Here is a 15,214-nt window from a genome sequence, read left to right on the forward strand (position 1 = left end):
ATATTATTATTATTTATATTATATTTAGATTGGATATAAGGAAGAAGTTCTTTACTGTGAGGATGATGAGGCACTGGAATGGGTTGCCCAGGGAGGCTGTGAATGCTCCATCCCTGGTGGTGTTCAAGACCAAGTTGGATGAGGCCTTGGGTGATATGGTTTAGTGTGAGGTGTCCCTGCCCATGGCAGGGGGGTTGGAACTGGATGATCTTAAGGTCCTTTCCAACCCTACCTATTCTATGATTCTATGAATCTATATAATGAGCTCTAAATGTCTATTTCACATATATATGGCTATGTAAGATACCACTTATTTTAAATAGGATACTCAGTTCCATCAAAGTAAGTGAGGATATCTTTTCAGCAAGTGGAATAAATAATTACTCAGAATGACCAAGGGTTTCAGAGTCTAGCCCATATGGAACTGTTAAGCTGAATTTAAAAAACTGTAAAGTACTTTCATTGGCATTTCCACCTGAGTTTAACCTAGGTTAACGCAAGTTATCTACGCCAACTGTGTATGCCAAGTTTACAGCATTTTAGAGTTTTACATCTAAGAAGTCACAATTTTTGAGCTTTTTCTTGAAGCCCATCTAGCCCGTTCAAAGGAAGGACCTTCTGTGCTGCTGAATGGATCTGTTATACAGATTTATACATCTTCTGCAGGCTTTAACAGAATAGTACCAAGTTAAAATGGAACTATGTCAACACATTCATTTAAGTATGCACTTACATCTTAGCAGGATAGGTGCTCATACAAATAAAGGTGTCAAGCCAGGAGCGAAAGATGTAAACACTGAACAAGGGCTACATTGTTTTTGAAGATTATTTGCTCTTAAGAGCAAGGGGAAAAGAATTAAATTTCTGGAATGTTCATGTAACTGAATAATCATAGAAACATAGAATAGTTAGGGTTGGAAAGGACCTTAAAATCATCAAGCTCCAACCCCCTTGCTATGGCCAGGGACACCTCACACTAAACCATGTCACCCAAGGCCTTGTCCAACCTGGTCTTGAACACTGCCAGGGATGGAGCATTCACAACGTCCCTGGGCAACCTATTCCAGAGAAAACAGATCCCTTTGCTCCCTATCACCTGTGCCTTTAGGAGACAGTTACATGTCCAAGACAGTAATGAAAACTTTTCATCAACGTCAAATGAAAAAAAACCAGATCTTCATTTATGATTTGCCCAGTAAGATTACCTCCAAAAATGAACTGAGATGCCTCTTTTCTGAGGAAAGCACTGAACACCAGTGTAAAAGCTAGTTCAGGGTATCTGCATTATCTTCTTATTCTCACTTGGAATCTCCTCTTCCTCTTCTAGTACTTGGGCATCAACATACTGAGGTTAACATTTAATGGCAGTGAATACAAACCATGAAAATATTTTATTTTGGCAGAGCTTCTAATTAATTTTCTATACTTTTACCTAGAATATTTCAATTACCCACATCACCTTCTACTAGGACTCTGTTAACAAAGCTGCCTCCCTAAACATTCATCTTTATAGTGTTACCCAAATTTTTAGTGTCATAAGCAGCTTTCCTTTTCAGCACTCTTTCATTATGAAGTCTTCACAGATTTGCAAAGTTAGTTTTTTTTAAACTTCACAGCCAATCATTTCTCTGTCCATTTCTCCCTTTTGACTTCTTTATCCTTTTCATCTGGGATTTTTTCTCTCACTCTTCCATTTTTTCCACAATTTTCTGTCACCTTCCTCTGTAGCTAGTGGGCTGTATGTTTTGCAGATCAGCACTCCTTTTCCAAATACCTGTTTGTGAAAGGGGGATTCAGACCTGAACCTTATGTTTCAGGCTTCTACCATGTCATCAACAGAGTCTTCTCCAGGTTTTGAAAGTATGATAACAAAAAGCCAAGCAATTAAAAAAGGCAACAAAAAGACACAGCATTTACTATGATTACCAGTCCACCAGAACAACCTTACAAAGGTGTTTACGATTCACACTTCTTAATTAGATACCTAAATTCTCACAACTTAGTAGTCCATCAGGCACTTAAAAAAACGTCCTAAATGCGGTTCACAGGATTTTAGTATCCCAAAACCTACTGAAATACTTCAGGAAAATGATTTCTGTTATTTCCAGTATTTAAAAAAAAAGTACTCTCCACCTCCAAGCTACTTATGAAACAAATGGAATGCTGCCATGCTGCAGAAGACATGCAAAGAGATAAGTATGAGGTGTGTTTTTATAAAAGAAAAGCTCCCTTTAAATGTCACTGATAAGGCAAACATACTTTTGCAACATGCAGTACTGTCACTGTCTTACAGTCACAACACCTATGTCCTTGGTTAAAACACTTTTTGCTCACATCTGCTTAGAATTTAGTGTTGAAAGAAACTTTATTTATAGTGAAGCTCACAAGTACTATTTGAAGACAGTGCATTGCATTTTAACTTCATCAAGATACAAGAACAGCGTGCTCACGTAACTAAGCCAGCTAAGTAGAAAGCTATTTCTACTTGGCCAAGCATCAGGAATAGCACTGGGTTTTGTTTATTTAAACTGCAGGATCTAATAGGAATGCAATAGCATCTACAAGCTGTGTTAGTACTTACATCCAAGCTTCCTTCACTTGTAGATGCAGAACTAAAAGCATCCTCCTCACCACAATCTCTGTTCATCCCCAAGTGTTCTTCTGTCTGCAACACAAACAAGTATCCTACACAGCAGCAGCAAAGGAAAGAAAGAAGCAAACCCATGCCACAGCAAAGCATCAAACCTCATCACAGAACCAAGACAAACACTCTGAGTAGTTCTGTAACTGGTTGCTGAGAAACTTCGAAGTAGTCTGAAATATTTCTCTAGTGTGGGCAAGGCCCTAAGAAATCCATCAGCAGAAAGATTTAAGAAGAATAATACAAAGAAACAGAACAATTCTTGGGCAAGGAGGAAAACAGGTAGTTAGCAACTTGTACATCACCAGGAACCAGACCTAAGTCTCTGCTATATCCACAGACCGAGGGGAACAAGTAGAGAACTTCTTCCGTGACCCTCGTCAGTGATGGGACTGTTTCTGTGCACTACCATATACCCTACCTAATTAAGCCAACCCATGACTGTCTGCACAGGACCTCTGCTCTACTGGATTGCTTAGCAGTGCCAATTTGATCTGGGTATAGCCTCAGGCACATGATTACATTTCACAGGGAGCTCATGCCACCTTTATGTTTTTTATGCCAGCTGCAGAAAAACAGAAAGCAACTGATCCAGCATAAAATTAGAATGGAGAGAACAAGATGATACCTGATCTGGCATTAAGCCTGCCAGTATAAAGTTAACCAAAGAAATACTTTCAAGAAATTTCTATCAACCATGAGGACTCTGCTTTCAGTCTATGTCTGTGTTTATAATATAGTAGAGTTTCTTTCAAGAAGTTAGATCTAGTGTATTGTCATACCACAGCTATTGCTTTTGGTGAGCTAGCTGAAAAAGAAAGCATTTGTGTGGGCATGGAAATCTGAGTGCAGGCCTGTAGCATGCAGTGACACCTGATCCAGGACACTTAGCAACATAGGCTAATGTTTTTCTTCCCTTGCAAAATAAAACTGCCTTCCCCTTGTAAACACCTGCAGCTCTGCAGTGGTACTACCGTGCAAGACTTTGGACAATTCTTGCCATCAAACAGTTCTAAAATACAGACTATGCATGATCACATACATGCACACAGAGAAAAAGCATCACTGCTAATGCAAACAAAGAAAATAAAACAAGAAGAGCCAACTTGTCTTGGGGAGAAATAAAAAAATGTAAGAATAAGTGTGAAGAGCAGAGTGTAGGAGCTCTGAGCCTTCTTTTTCAGTGCCCTGAAGTCACTGGGCTTCCCATCATATAATCCCTTCATAAACCTACCAGATCCTTCTTTTAAGAATTTATTTAATTTGCCCTCATTCTGCTAAGTTCAGCAGTTTCACTTGCTGTTTTGGCTGGAAATCTTCTGCAGTACCAAGCCAGATGTATTATGGCCAGTTAACATCTGCTAGCTCCTGTGTGCTGCACTGTTCTCCAGTTTTCAGTAACCCTTCTACCTATTTGGGTTCAAACTCCTTGAGGCTTGTACTGAAAAGGCAACAATGACATCCTTGCTGGACTAAACCAAGTGACTGATTTAGTTTCTTTTCCTACAGAGTACTTGCCATCTGAAAGTAAGAGTCCAAAAAAGGAATGACCAAGAAAAGTCAATTAACTTGTCAGAACTAGTGGCAAGAAAAACTTACACCTTTACCTCAGATTTAGAAGCTCACAGACTTGTTTGCAGAGTTCCTACTTTTCCCCAGGTCAAATACTACTTGTAACTTGTTAATTAATCCTCAATATCCTTGGCATCTAATAAAATTAGTATTTTTAAAATCCTCAGAGTATCACCTCCTTTGTCTTTGATTATCAAGCATAAAGAAGGGAATAATAAAAAAAGGAGTTTACAATCTTTTGACAGTCACCCTGAACTCAGGTGTGAGAAACACACTGCAGTAACCACAGAATTGGGATGCTTTATGACAACTTTTTTTAAGGTTACAAACATAAATATTTTTACAAGTTAAATCTGAGCTGCAGCAGGAGTTAGAACTCCAGGAGCACACAGTTCATACCGACGGTTAGGAATACAGAATCAGAGAACAAACTATAGTTCAGAAACTGCGCGCTGTAGTATGTTCAGTTCTTCCAGAGGAACTGCAGCCCTGCAGCATGCTCTAGAGGCTCAAGCCTCTTGCCTCCGCTGCTTACCCAATTGTTCCAGGCCGATACAGCATTACTGCTTCAGTTATGCTTCTGTTTCCTTCTACAGGGGAAATAATTTTCCTACACAGGATAAACACTCTGAAAGGGACTGACTTCCTATCTCACGGAATACAGTTTGCATGTGTCCTTTATAAGGTGTTAAGAATAGCTGAGCATTCATGACAGATCAGATTTTTCAACACAGTAATTCCCAGTGTCCATTAAGCTATTCCCCTGCAAAAGCACTCCAGATTTGATCGTAACCAAATGGGCAGACTACTAATAAAGAGTTTTCACATTTTTAAAACATGACTGAGAAAACTAGAAGGGTAGATGAAATGCTGGTCCATTAACAAGCATGAGTTTCTTAGTACCAGTTGATCAGACACACATTTTATATTTTCACTTCAAAAGCCTTGTAGGGCTTTTTTAAACTAGACAAAAGAAAACTCCCCTTTTACTTTTATATCCTAGAGTATAGAATACTTTAGATTCAAAATCAGTTGACACCAAAATTTTTAGTGAAGGTTGCAAAAAGTATGAAGTCAAAAGTCCATTGGCGTTTTTCTTCAGTTAAAAAGTTTTTCTATATTTAATTCCCATGATGACTGACAAATTTTTCATAAAGGCACCTCAACAGCAGAGAATTGTTTTATACAGAATTTCTGTTTTTAATTTTCCAACTCAGGATTAAAAACAAAGTTAAAAATGCCTAATGTGCCCCATCAGATACTGATCCTTCAGTTTAGTACTGCAAGTTATTTCTTCTACACCTGATTATTTGGTTTTATGGATTTGAAGATGGCAACAGCATGACTACACAGAACTTCTAAAGATATAAATGCCATAAAACTTATCATCATCCACAGACAATAGAGTTAATAAGACACTTCTACTTGATATCATAATTGTTCTACATTATATCAGTTCTTTCATGAATACATTTTGTAATCTGAGCACTATGAAGTGGACATAAGTTGCTTGAAACTCCTGCCCTTTGTTAACATCTACCGAACCCACAGCATTAAAAAAGAAGGTAAATGGTAAATGTGACTGGCTGTTTCAATAGGCAGCTGAGATCTCCATCAGGTTGCACTAATTGCATATCATTTATGCACCTGCTAACAGATTACTCCTTGGAGGGAGGGATGATAAAACCCACCCATAAACACCATCACCCACAGACGTAATACATCTGAAAAAAAACCAATTCATTTTAGTGAGGTAGTACACAATTGCTTACCTTGCTGCTTCTTCTATCAGCATTAAACAATCCCAGAAGTCTTGTCTTTTCTTTTTCTATTGCATCACTGTTTACTGAAGTCTTTCGACTTGGTTCTGAAACAATTATAATGGAATATTTTTTACATTTCTGAAATAAAGATTCAGAAGATCAGTATTTTAAAACATCCTGGGTTAATGCTGTGTTTTTATGAACTGGAGATGTTATGAACTGAATTCTCCAGTAACTGGCAGATCCTGCACTTTCTTTTTCCAAACTTTCGCTGTTCTGAAATCTAATGGAGGATAATTGAATAATTTAATAAACTGTAGTACGCTTGCAATCACAATTTAGTAATCATTATAAGACAAAACAAATCGCTAAGTCTTCAGAGCTGCTTGTTAGATGTCTCACTTAACACTCTTGGAGTACTCAAAGACCTTCAAAAAGAGATAAGGGTGAACTGATGGTTAAGTATCCTTAACAATTCACAGGGCTGACTTAGCACAGTGAATTTAATGGAAAGACTCTCCACATGGATCTGGATAAAGTTCCATGAAGAGGAAAAAGACTTTTATTTGGAAAAGGGGTTCTCCTTAAAACTTAGGCCAGCTGGTTGTACTCCTTTTCTCACCTTGGCGCTTTCAGTTCTGGATGGAAAAGAGGTGAGTTTATATGCATTTCAGGTGGTAAGAGCTCAAATATGCATGTCCTCCTTGAACTAGCTGAGGAACTGTATGAATTCTCAGACTGTTTAGTCTCCCTTCAATTTCCCCCACATGAGCCAAGCAAAATGGTAAAACCATGCATTACAGGGAACAACCACTGGTTTGATATTCAATGTACAGACTGTAAAGCTCTCCCACTTTTTTTTAGTGGACACTAATGCTATAAAGATTTCTCCCTGGTTCCCAGAGTTATCAGAGTATCCCACTAGCACACAGAAAGTTTAATGTACAGAAAAAAATTGCTTTCTCTTCTAAATATTTGCTTTATTTAGTAACAGTTAAGAAGCTAATGCAAAATGACTTGTTTGTTGACACAAAATAAAGGTTTATTTCAAAAAATAAAATCCTCATCCCAGAAGTCCCGTTAACTGATTTGCATTTCACACAAAGCACATGATTTTCACACAAATCACTTTTGCGTATCAACAATGTCAGGTACTAGAAGGTGTTAAGAACATACAGTAGTTCAAAGCACAGCAGAAGGGTAAAGATGATGAACCCAGAGGAAAATAAGGAGAAACTATCCTTAAGAAAGGCTGCAACTCCACTGAAAAAAAAATACAGCAATAAATTAATACCTTCCTCAAATCCTAAGAGCTAAATATGCTCATTCACCAGAAACTGACGTTTTTCTGCTCAGAGCTGGGCTGCAACTAAATGTGGATCATGATTCCATTACACAGTCTTCAACTATGAACAATAATGATGAAAGGCTGGCATAAGCCATGTCAGTAGCAGCTGACCATCAACATTACCATTAAACATCGTGTACCGCCAATAAATTGGAATTCATCGCCTATAATCTCAGAACAACAAGGGATTTTTATAAATCTGCATCAATTTTTCTTAACTAAATACAGTAGATATTCTCTCTAGTACTGTGCTTTGTATAAGAGGAAGCCAAAACAGGTAATGACAGAAGATTAGAAGGAAAAGTACTGGCATTAGTGAAGCCAAGAGATAACAGGCCCTCAGGTAATATGTGCTTGCTAGTGGAATTCCTTCCTTCCTGAAAACTTAAAGAACTTATCTACACTTTTATTTTATGTTGTGTTTACTAGTGATGCAAAGTAGTAAAGCAAATTAAAAATCAACCATACCTTTCTTGAGGATAATTAGAGCAATATAACATACTTAGTGATGGAAAGGATATACACATTTTCTGTTTAACTAGAAGTAGAAGCACCAATGCAACCCAATCAAACCCCACCTACCATAGCAATTCAGAAGTCAGAATCGACTCAGAGTTATTCAATGTACATACACGGGTTTGATACTAAAATGCATCACTACATTTAAATTGAATTCAGTGGAAGACTTTGTAGATCTCAAAATACTATGTATTTGTTACTAAATAAATCTTGCATCTGAGAGACTTCTGAAATGTTAGTATTTCTGAAATTCAACTAGTCATGCTTTAGGCAACCTGAAAATGCTTGGAATCTATAAAGAAACACATCATACCACAAAACAGTTAAATGACAGGTCTTGTTAATTGCTGGCATTTTAATGGCAATTACTGAAGAAGCAGTAGGCACAGAAGCCTGTTTTTTCTGATTGAAAGCACAGACATGTAAACAACACTTTGCAAAAAGACAACACAGATCTAAAATAGCTTGTTTATCTACAGCAAACGTTCTTAAAGATCCATCTACCAAACCCACATTAAACACAGTGTGAAGGAAAAGACGGTTTTCCCTCAGCGGCATTGTACAGTACCTCTATAGTTCAGAGAAGGTTCAGACTGAGTTTTTGATGGAGGAACTGGAAAATGCAGGCAAGGAAACGACAAGAGAAGACATATTAAAGTTTAATTCGCCTCATAAGCCACAATATTCATTAATTACTCCTACTGCTTGTTTTCCTAAATGCTACAGAAAAAAATGTTGACTGACAATAGACCTGCAGAGCTGCTCCAAGAAGCAGTTTAGCTGCATTTGTATTAATTCACTTGTGAAGCTGCTTCAACTGCTAAATCGAATTCAGTAAGCAGGTGGCAGCAGAGCTTGCCTTTTAATATTCCTTCAGCCCCTGGTATATCTGTTTCAGGGAAGAAGAGAATGACAAGCACAAGCTTTTCTCAAACCAACTTTTACAAGCACAGCCTATGCTTTCAGCATGTCTGATGCCTTACTTGCCAGTGGGAATGTGTTTTAAGAATCCATCTGTTCTGATAACTAAACAGACTGAACATCTACTCAGTGCACAATTCATACACCAACTGCTTCTGAAAACAATGGAATTATTCCTCTTGGAGATTATAAATGAGAACACAGAAGGAGGAATTTGCTGGAACAAAGGGAACTTTCTGTAAATTTTATGTGTATTTACCAGTGTTCTCATCAGACACCATGGGGCAAAGTAAAGAGGAAGGCAGAAAAGGCTGAAATAGGATAAGGGGGATTTCACTATAATGAAAGGCATACTGAAAGGTTAAAAAAGAATAATATATATATACATATATATAAAAGCTGATGTAGAAAGCAATTTAGATAATTTTCTGCTATAAATTCAGCACTGAAGTAAAGTCTGTATGATGTATGAGCTACAGCTGCATTCAAGGACCACTATTGCACTAGTATATACACCATTGCTTTCATTTTAAAGGAAAAGAGTTTAAGGAAGGCTTAGGCTAATTACTGTAGACATCGTCTTTTAACTATGCTGAACGAATCCTGATGAATACTCAGCATGTTCACTACAGTGCTCCAAAATGGCTAGCTTAATTACAGCAAACGTATCCTAAAAAACAAACATGCAATTGAGTTATGACATGTTGTCAGCCACTTTTTTGACCATCCTAACAATTCAAAAGAAAAGGAGACATCTGGTTTACTTAAAAGTCTAAGTTCATTTGACTTACATAGAGATAGAACCGTCACTTACCAAAGGAGTTTGAAAGAAGAGACAGAATGTCAACATAAATAAGTAAGTATATAAATAAAAAATAAGCCTGCTGCTCAGCACCTACAAGACTGACATTACCTAAACAATAAATAAGTACATTTACTGTGCTGCAAGTCATATCAATAGAGACAAACTGCAGGAGACAATTTTAATGAATATCACTTTCTGATCTCAAAAGGAAGTAGCGCTTGTCGAAGTGCATTTTTAAAGCAGGTGCATTTTAAAGCACATGGCATAATTATGCTATTTGAATACACAATCTGGCTGATAAAACTCGAGTCCAAGAAGCTGAGGCTACAATATCGTCTATGAGAATAGAAAGTGCGAATGAATAAATAAGAGAACATAATTTTAAATACAAATACCTCTTAGCTCCTCTTCACTAAACCATCAGTAGCTTTGCTGCTTAAAGGAACTGTCTATGAACCTGTCCACAGTCTGCTTCTCATAAACCCTGGTCTGTTGCCTCTGCCTCTCAGCTTTCGCAGCTGCCATGACTATGGCATGTTGCTTCTTTTTTCCCCTCCAACTCACAGCACAGGTAGATGACAGCTCTGCCTGGACAAGGCCTCCGTGTTATACACACCTGTACTGACAGCAGCTCCAGGAGGTAGCAGAGCTCCTCCTTTTGCCCTGCCCCAGGCCAACCTGCACCCTGCCAGGGGACAGCCCAGCCTGGCACAAGGCCCAAGAGCAGCCAGGGACGGCTGGGCACACTGTTGTCCTGGCTGCCGCTCTGGGCACGGCTCACTGAACAAAGCCAGGCAGCTCTCAGGACTGAGATGTCATTCTGCTGTTTCAGCTGGGCCCCAAAGCAACAAGAGCACAAATGCTTTTTAAGTCACCTATAATATTGTTAGCACTTCATCTAACCCTGCATGACTGCTTTCAGTCTCAGCTCACCTCTTTTTCTGTCCCAGGCATACAGCTCTTTTATCCCCAGCTCCTCCAAGGACTTGGTAAGCTCCAGCTCCTCCCCAGTGATGCCATCTCGCAGAAGAACAATGTGCTCTTGACTGACTTCACACTTCTCACAAATAGCTGGGATGATGTTGTGGAGAGGCACCTCCGGACTAACTCGAACTACAGTCTTCTGCGTTTTCAGGTAGTTCACTACCAGCCTCACAGATTTCTGCAGAAACAGACACAAAGTCTCAGCCCTCCCTCTGTGATGGCTAGGCTTCTTCCCCAGTGAGAAAGGCATTAGGGACCTCCATATTGTCTTGACTCCTAGGGAAACTTACTGCACATGCATACTATTAAAAATATTATTAAAAAAATAATAATTAAAAAAAAATAGAACTCCCCTGTCACTAAGGAGACACTCACAAGAACAGGCAAATAAGGAAAAGGAATCAGGCAGACGTAATCTTTGAATCTCTGAAAGGCATGGCAGTGTAATTACATATACTGATTCAGCAAACATATTTGGAAAACGGCTACTTCTGAATCTTCGTAATAGTTTGAAATACCTTTTTTAGCAGTAAGCCTTCTCCCCTATCCTCAATAAAGTATGGCAAATGAAATACCACCAAAACCCTACCTTCCCACCACACAATCTCACAACCGCCACTTCAGCCACTACTGCAAATTTCAATCACCCCCATCTTCAGTCAGGGGTCTTTATAAGAGCAGATTTCAATCTATTCAACGACATGCAATGTAACGTTTTGTCTAAATGCTGGAGTCCAGACCTTCACCTGCCAGACTGCACTGAAATCAGTTATGCTAGTAAAGCAGGTTACAGTCAATCTCAAGCTTCTCCCATCTGATTTGAAGATCCAAAAATTGGAAGAACTGCTTGAAATAATAGGAATGAAATAATGTTTCATTGCCCCATTTTAGCCATACAGAATACCAACCTCAGGGACCCTTGGCAGAGGTCGCTTCACCTTCTCTTCAGGAACCTTCTCTTTCAGAAGTACCGTCTCTACGTCCAGTGCTCCTATCAAAGTGTTTGGCTTGTAACTCAGAGGTTGCTGGGTTCCTGAAGACTTCAGTTCAAGGCTATGTTGGGATGGATTTAAGCGATACTGGCTGCATAGATCAACCAGGAGATCCATCACAGCTTTACTGTACAGAAAAAAACATTTACTGTTAGTGTGAGAAAAAGCAGTAGCTAAAAAATTTACCTCAGTTTTAAGATGGGAGAAAAAAAAGACAACACAAGCTGAGGATGTGTCACTAGTTAGCCATCTTTGGGAGGGAACAGTGCTAATGCTTTGAAATGCTAAACAGATCAGATAAATTGTTAGGAATTAAATATATTTGCACTTCAGTGTGCATTTATGAGCTGGCAATTAACTATTCGCTATGAGGCAGAACACAGTGCCAGTAATAGTACTAACAAATATAAGCCAAACGCGGACAGAGTGCATCTTAACAGCTAAATCCATACATTAAATTCTCCAATTCAAACCCTGTTCTTGTACATGAAGACAAGATATAAGTAAGTGATGCGCTCCCAGTATGGTAAACTCCACCTAGATTTGAATGTAGCACACAGCACAACTCAAAATGGAACATTTAAATTTGAAACAAAAGGTAGACAGGATTTTTTTTCTGGCTCTACAACTTGACAACTTCCCTGAATCCATTTGACACCAGCAATATTTCCAAGTACAAGTGATCCTTTCCATATTTATTTTGGTGAGAATATTAGCCTTGCATAAAAACATCTGGTTTTAAGTATTTGCATCATCAAGAACTCTTACTGCAGATATGCTTCTTAAACCATGCGGTTAAGAGTCAGTCACTGCCTCTCTCTTATTTCACACCTCTGCATGGAGGTACTCCATTTTATGTCACTAACTGAACATTCACTGAAGATTGATGCTGCCTGACATAGCAGATATGAACCATGTTCTTACACACCTCAGAAATTCTCTTCTACCAAGGTACTGAAGGGTTTCATTTTTTTCAATCTTCCTTCCTAAAATTCCATCCAGGATCAGAGAAAACAGGTTTAATAAATCTGGAGGGTTTTTTTTCTGAAATGTTTTGGTTTCATAAACCAGTATCATTACATCTGTAGCTCAAGAACTGCCCCTCAACTGCAAGCTATTGGCATCTGAGAAACTGCTGCCACCCATCTTCTTCTGTGTATATGTTGCTGGCCAACAAGTGCTCAGTAAGTTGGTGAAGAACCCTGGAGAGCTAATGGCAAAGATGACATGAATGGAAAACAAAAGAAGTCCCTTATTAACAGCTGAAAGCCTAAAACGTATGTAGGTGACAGCTCTTCCCGCTCATGAAAGGATCTTCTTTACAGTAACCTATTTCAAGTTTAACTGAGTTACACAGTGTGAGCTGAAAAAGTGCAAAGGGTGGAAATTCTGAAATAGGTGATCACATTGAAAAAAACAAGAACACAGTGAGAAGATGATGACTGAAGATCAAACAAGGAAAACAGATGTCATTAATATGTATAGGAGTCTTCAGAAAAACAGAAGCACTGTGGTAACTGCTAACGTAGAAAGCATCTAAATAGAAACATGTAGTATCTAAATTGAAACTGTACCAGGTCACTTCGTGATAACTTCTTTGGCACTGTTCTCAAGTTGCAAATGTCTGCATTTCATAACCATGTTCAATTCATGTAACACATCACAAACCAAAAGAAACATTTACACTTTCTAAGTCCAAACTACAGAAGAACCCCACCTACACCAGTATTTACATGAATATTCATTCAGCTGTGCAGCAGTCAGCATTTAAAAAAGTGTCAGTCCGCCTGATATAAATCTTAGCTCGTCTGTTTACAGACATATTTCGTTTAAACTAAAATTTGCATGTGTTTTTTCCCCCAGCCTTATTACTATTGTTTCAGACAAAAGCAAATAACCAGACAGAACCGCAATACACGGTGTTTTATGTGCTAGACATTTCTATTTAAAGTGGAATGCTAATATATTTCTGTAATGCATAATATTGTGATAATTCATGCAAATTTGGACAGTTATCTTGCCTCATGCAAACTACTTTATTAAAAACACTTCTTTAAAAAAGATCAGCACTTTTTTCTAAATATAGTTCATCAAAATAACAGTTTGATTCCATGCACCTTCCACTGAAACGATGAAGTATGCTCAGAGGCAACAGTACAACTGCAAGATTAGAATCCACACCAGCCACCTGAGAAAGTAAGCTGCAGACAATCACCCATGTTAAACAATCTTTTTCCAGACGATGAACAATTCAAAAATCCAACCAAATTTGAAGTTTCATCTTACTGCTGATAACACAGCAGGTGTGTTTTAAATGTAACACTTAAGGAAGTCTTCAAGATCCCATCCTGAGCCATGCTGCTCACAACATGCAACTGCTCCATGAGAAGCATCCCCAGGCTTCGCCTGTATCATTTAGGAGTACAAACTAAGCAGTATCTCTGAAGTTTTTGAAACAACTTCAAAGTGAATAGCATGCTCTTCCCAAAATGTAAATTTGGGAAAATAGTTTCCTCAAAACTTCAAAAGGATAGAAAAAAATTTGGGGGTGGGGAAGAAGGGAAGAGAAAGGAGGGAGACAGAGGATTTTGTCCTTGCAACAAGGATCTTGCAACAAGGACCTTGCAAGTCCTTGGAACAAAATTATATCATATTTCAATTTCATCAACTTGAAAAATCTTCCTTCTAAACTGTAATACAGTACAGTTTGATTTTAAATAGAAGTTTCATTTTAAGTAACTCTATGTATATGCCACACATAGAAGCCACTAAACTCAGCAAGAGAATGGTACTTAGCCATCTACTGATCCAGACCAACTTTTCTTTCTAACCTTGGGCTGAATATAGTTCTTGTAAGATGCAAAGAGTCATTCCTTCATTTGCTTCTATCCTATTCCAGACATATCTGCACTTTATTTTAACCTTCTTTTGAGACCTGGTATTTTTAATTTTTTTATATTTATTTGTATATAATTATTTTTAAAAATTCAGGCAGGTCTGATCATAAAGTATTAACTCTAAAGCCAAAATGAGGAAGGTAAATGCCTCCTGCCTCTCCAACTACTCAGAAACACATTACTTTCTTACTTTCATAAAATGTTGCTGAAATTTTGGCTGGAGAAACCAAACACTGTGACAGACACCAAACAACAATGACTGCTATGCAAATACTACAGCACAGCAATAAAACTGAAGGATGAACCCAATTTAAGATTCAGACAACTATTTTTAGCAAAGGAGAGTACTTTCTGTTCTCATATACTTTACTAAGCTGTTTGACATTTAACACCAATTCTGGACAGTAAAGAATAACTACTTTGTCAGCAACATTTATCAGGCTGAAGCCACGATGAAGTTTGAGCACATCAGACCGCTTGCGTCCTGTTGAGAAAAGACAGCTACAGTTTAAGAGGCAGAAAGCAACTGAGTTGTTTTGAGTGTGGCTTGGCCTGATCTCCTTAGATCACACAGAGAGATCTATTTTAGAATACAGCCTTGTACATCTAGGAAATAAATGTGTAGGATAAGTTGTACTCTATCAAATGACACTGACTTTCCTCTTACCTTCAATTTTCATGCTACAAATCTCCATTAAAAAACAATCTCCAACTGGAAGAAAGAATCTTTATTTAGGTCAATGCCAAACATATATTAGCAATTTAAAGTGAC

At 38.1% G+C, this 15,214-nt stretch overlaps 1 protein-coding gene across 12 annotated transcripts in view; it reads right to left on the reverse strand.

Moving 5' to 3' along the window:
• The window catches only part of COBL (cordon-bleu WH2 repeat protein), a 164,026-nt gene that overhangs the window by 95,611 nt on the left and 53,201 nt on the right, over positions 1-15,214 (reverse strand). For 7 of the 12 annotated variants that reach the window (XM_057428765.1, XM_057428768.1, XM_057428762.1 and 4 more), the window contains exons 3-7: positions 11,462-11,672; positions 10,503-10,731; positions 8,412-8,456; positions 5,986-6,080; positions 2,582-2,665 (exon numbers count right to left, since the gene is read on the reverse strand). In XM_057428765.1, the coding sequence (XP_057284748.1) occupies positions 2,582-2,665; positions 5,986-6,080; positions 8,412-8,456; positions 10,503-10,731; positions 11,462-11,672 (664 nt within the window). Of the gene's footprint in view, positions 1-1,544; positions 1,775-2,581; positions 2,666-5,985; positions 6,081-8,411; positions 8,457-10,502; positions 10,732-11,461; positions 11,673-15,214 lie in introns of those variants that run through there. The other 5 variants (XM_057428767.1, XM_057428772.1, XM_057428771.1 and 2 more) reach the window with 4 other exon arrangements.

The sequence above is a fragment of the Pezoporus wallicus genome, unplaced genomic scaffold, assembly GCF_028554395.1.
Source record: "Pezoporus wallicus isolate ANWC-B61680 ecotype Strahan unplaced genomic scaffold, APGP_CSIRO_Pwel_v1 contig_6658, whole genome shotgun sequence".
In the NCBI taxonomy this organism is placed as follows: domain Eukaryota; kingdom Metazoa; phylum Chordata; class Aves; order Psittaciformes; family Psittacidae; genus Pezoporus; species Pezoporus wallicus.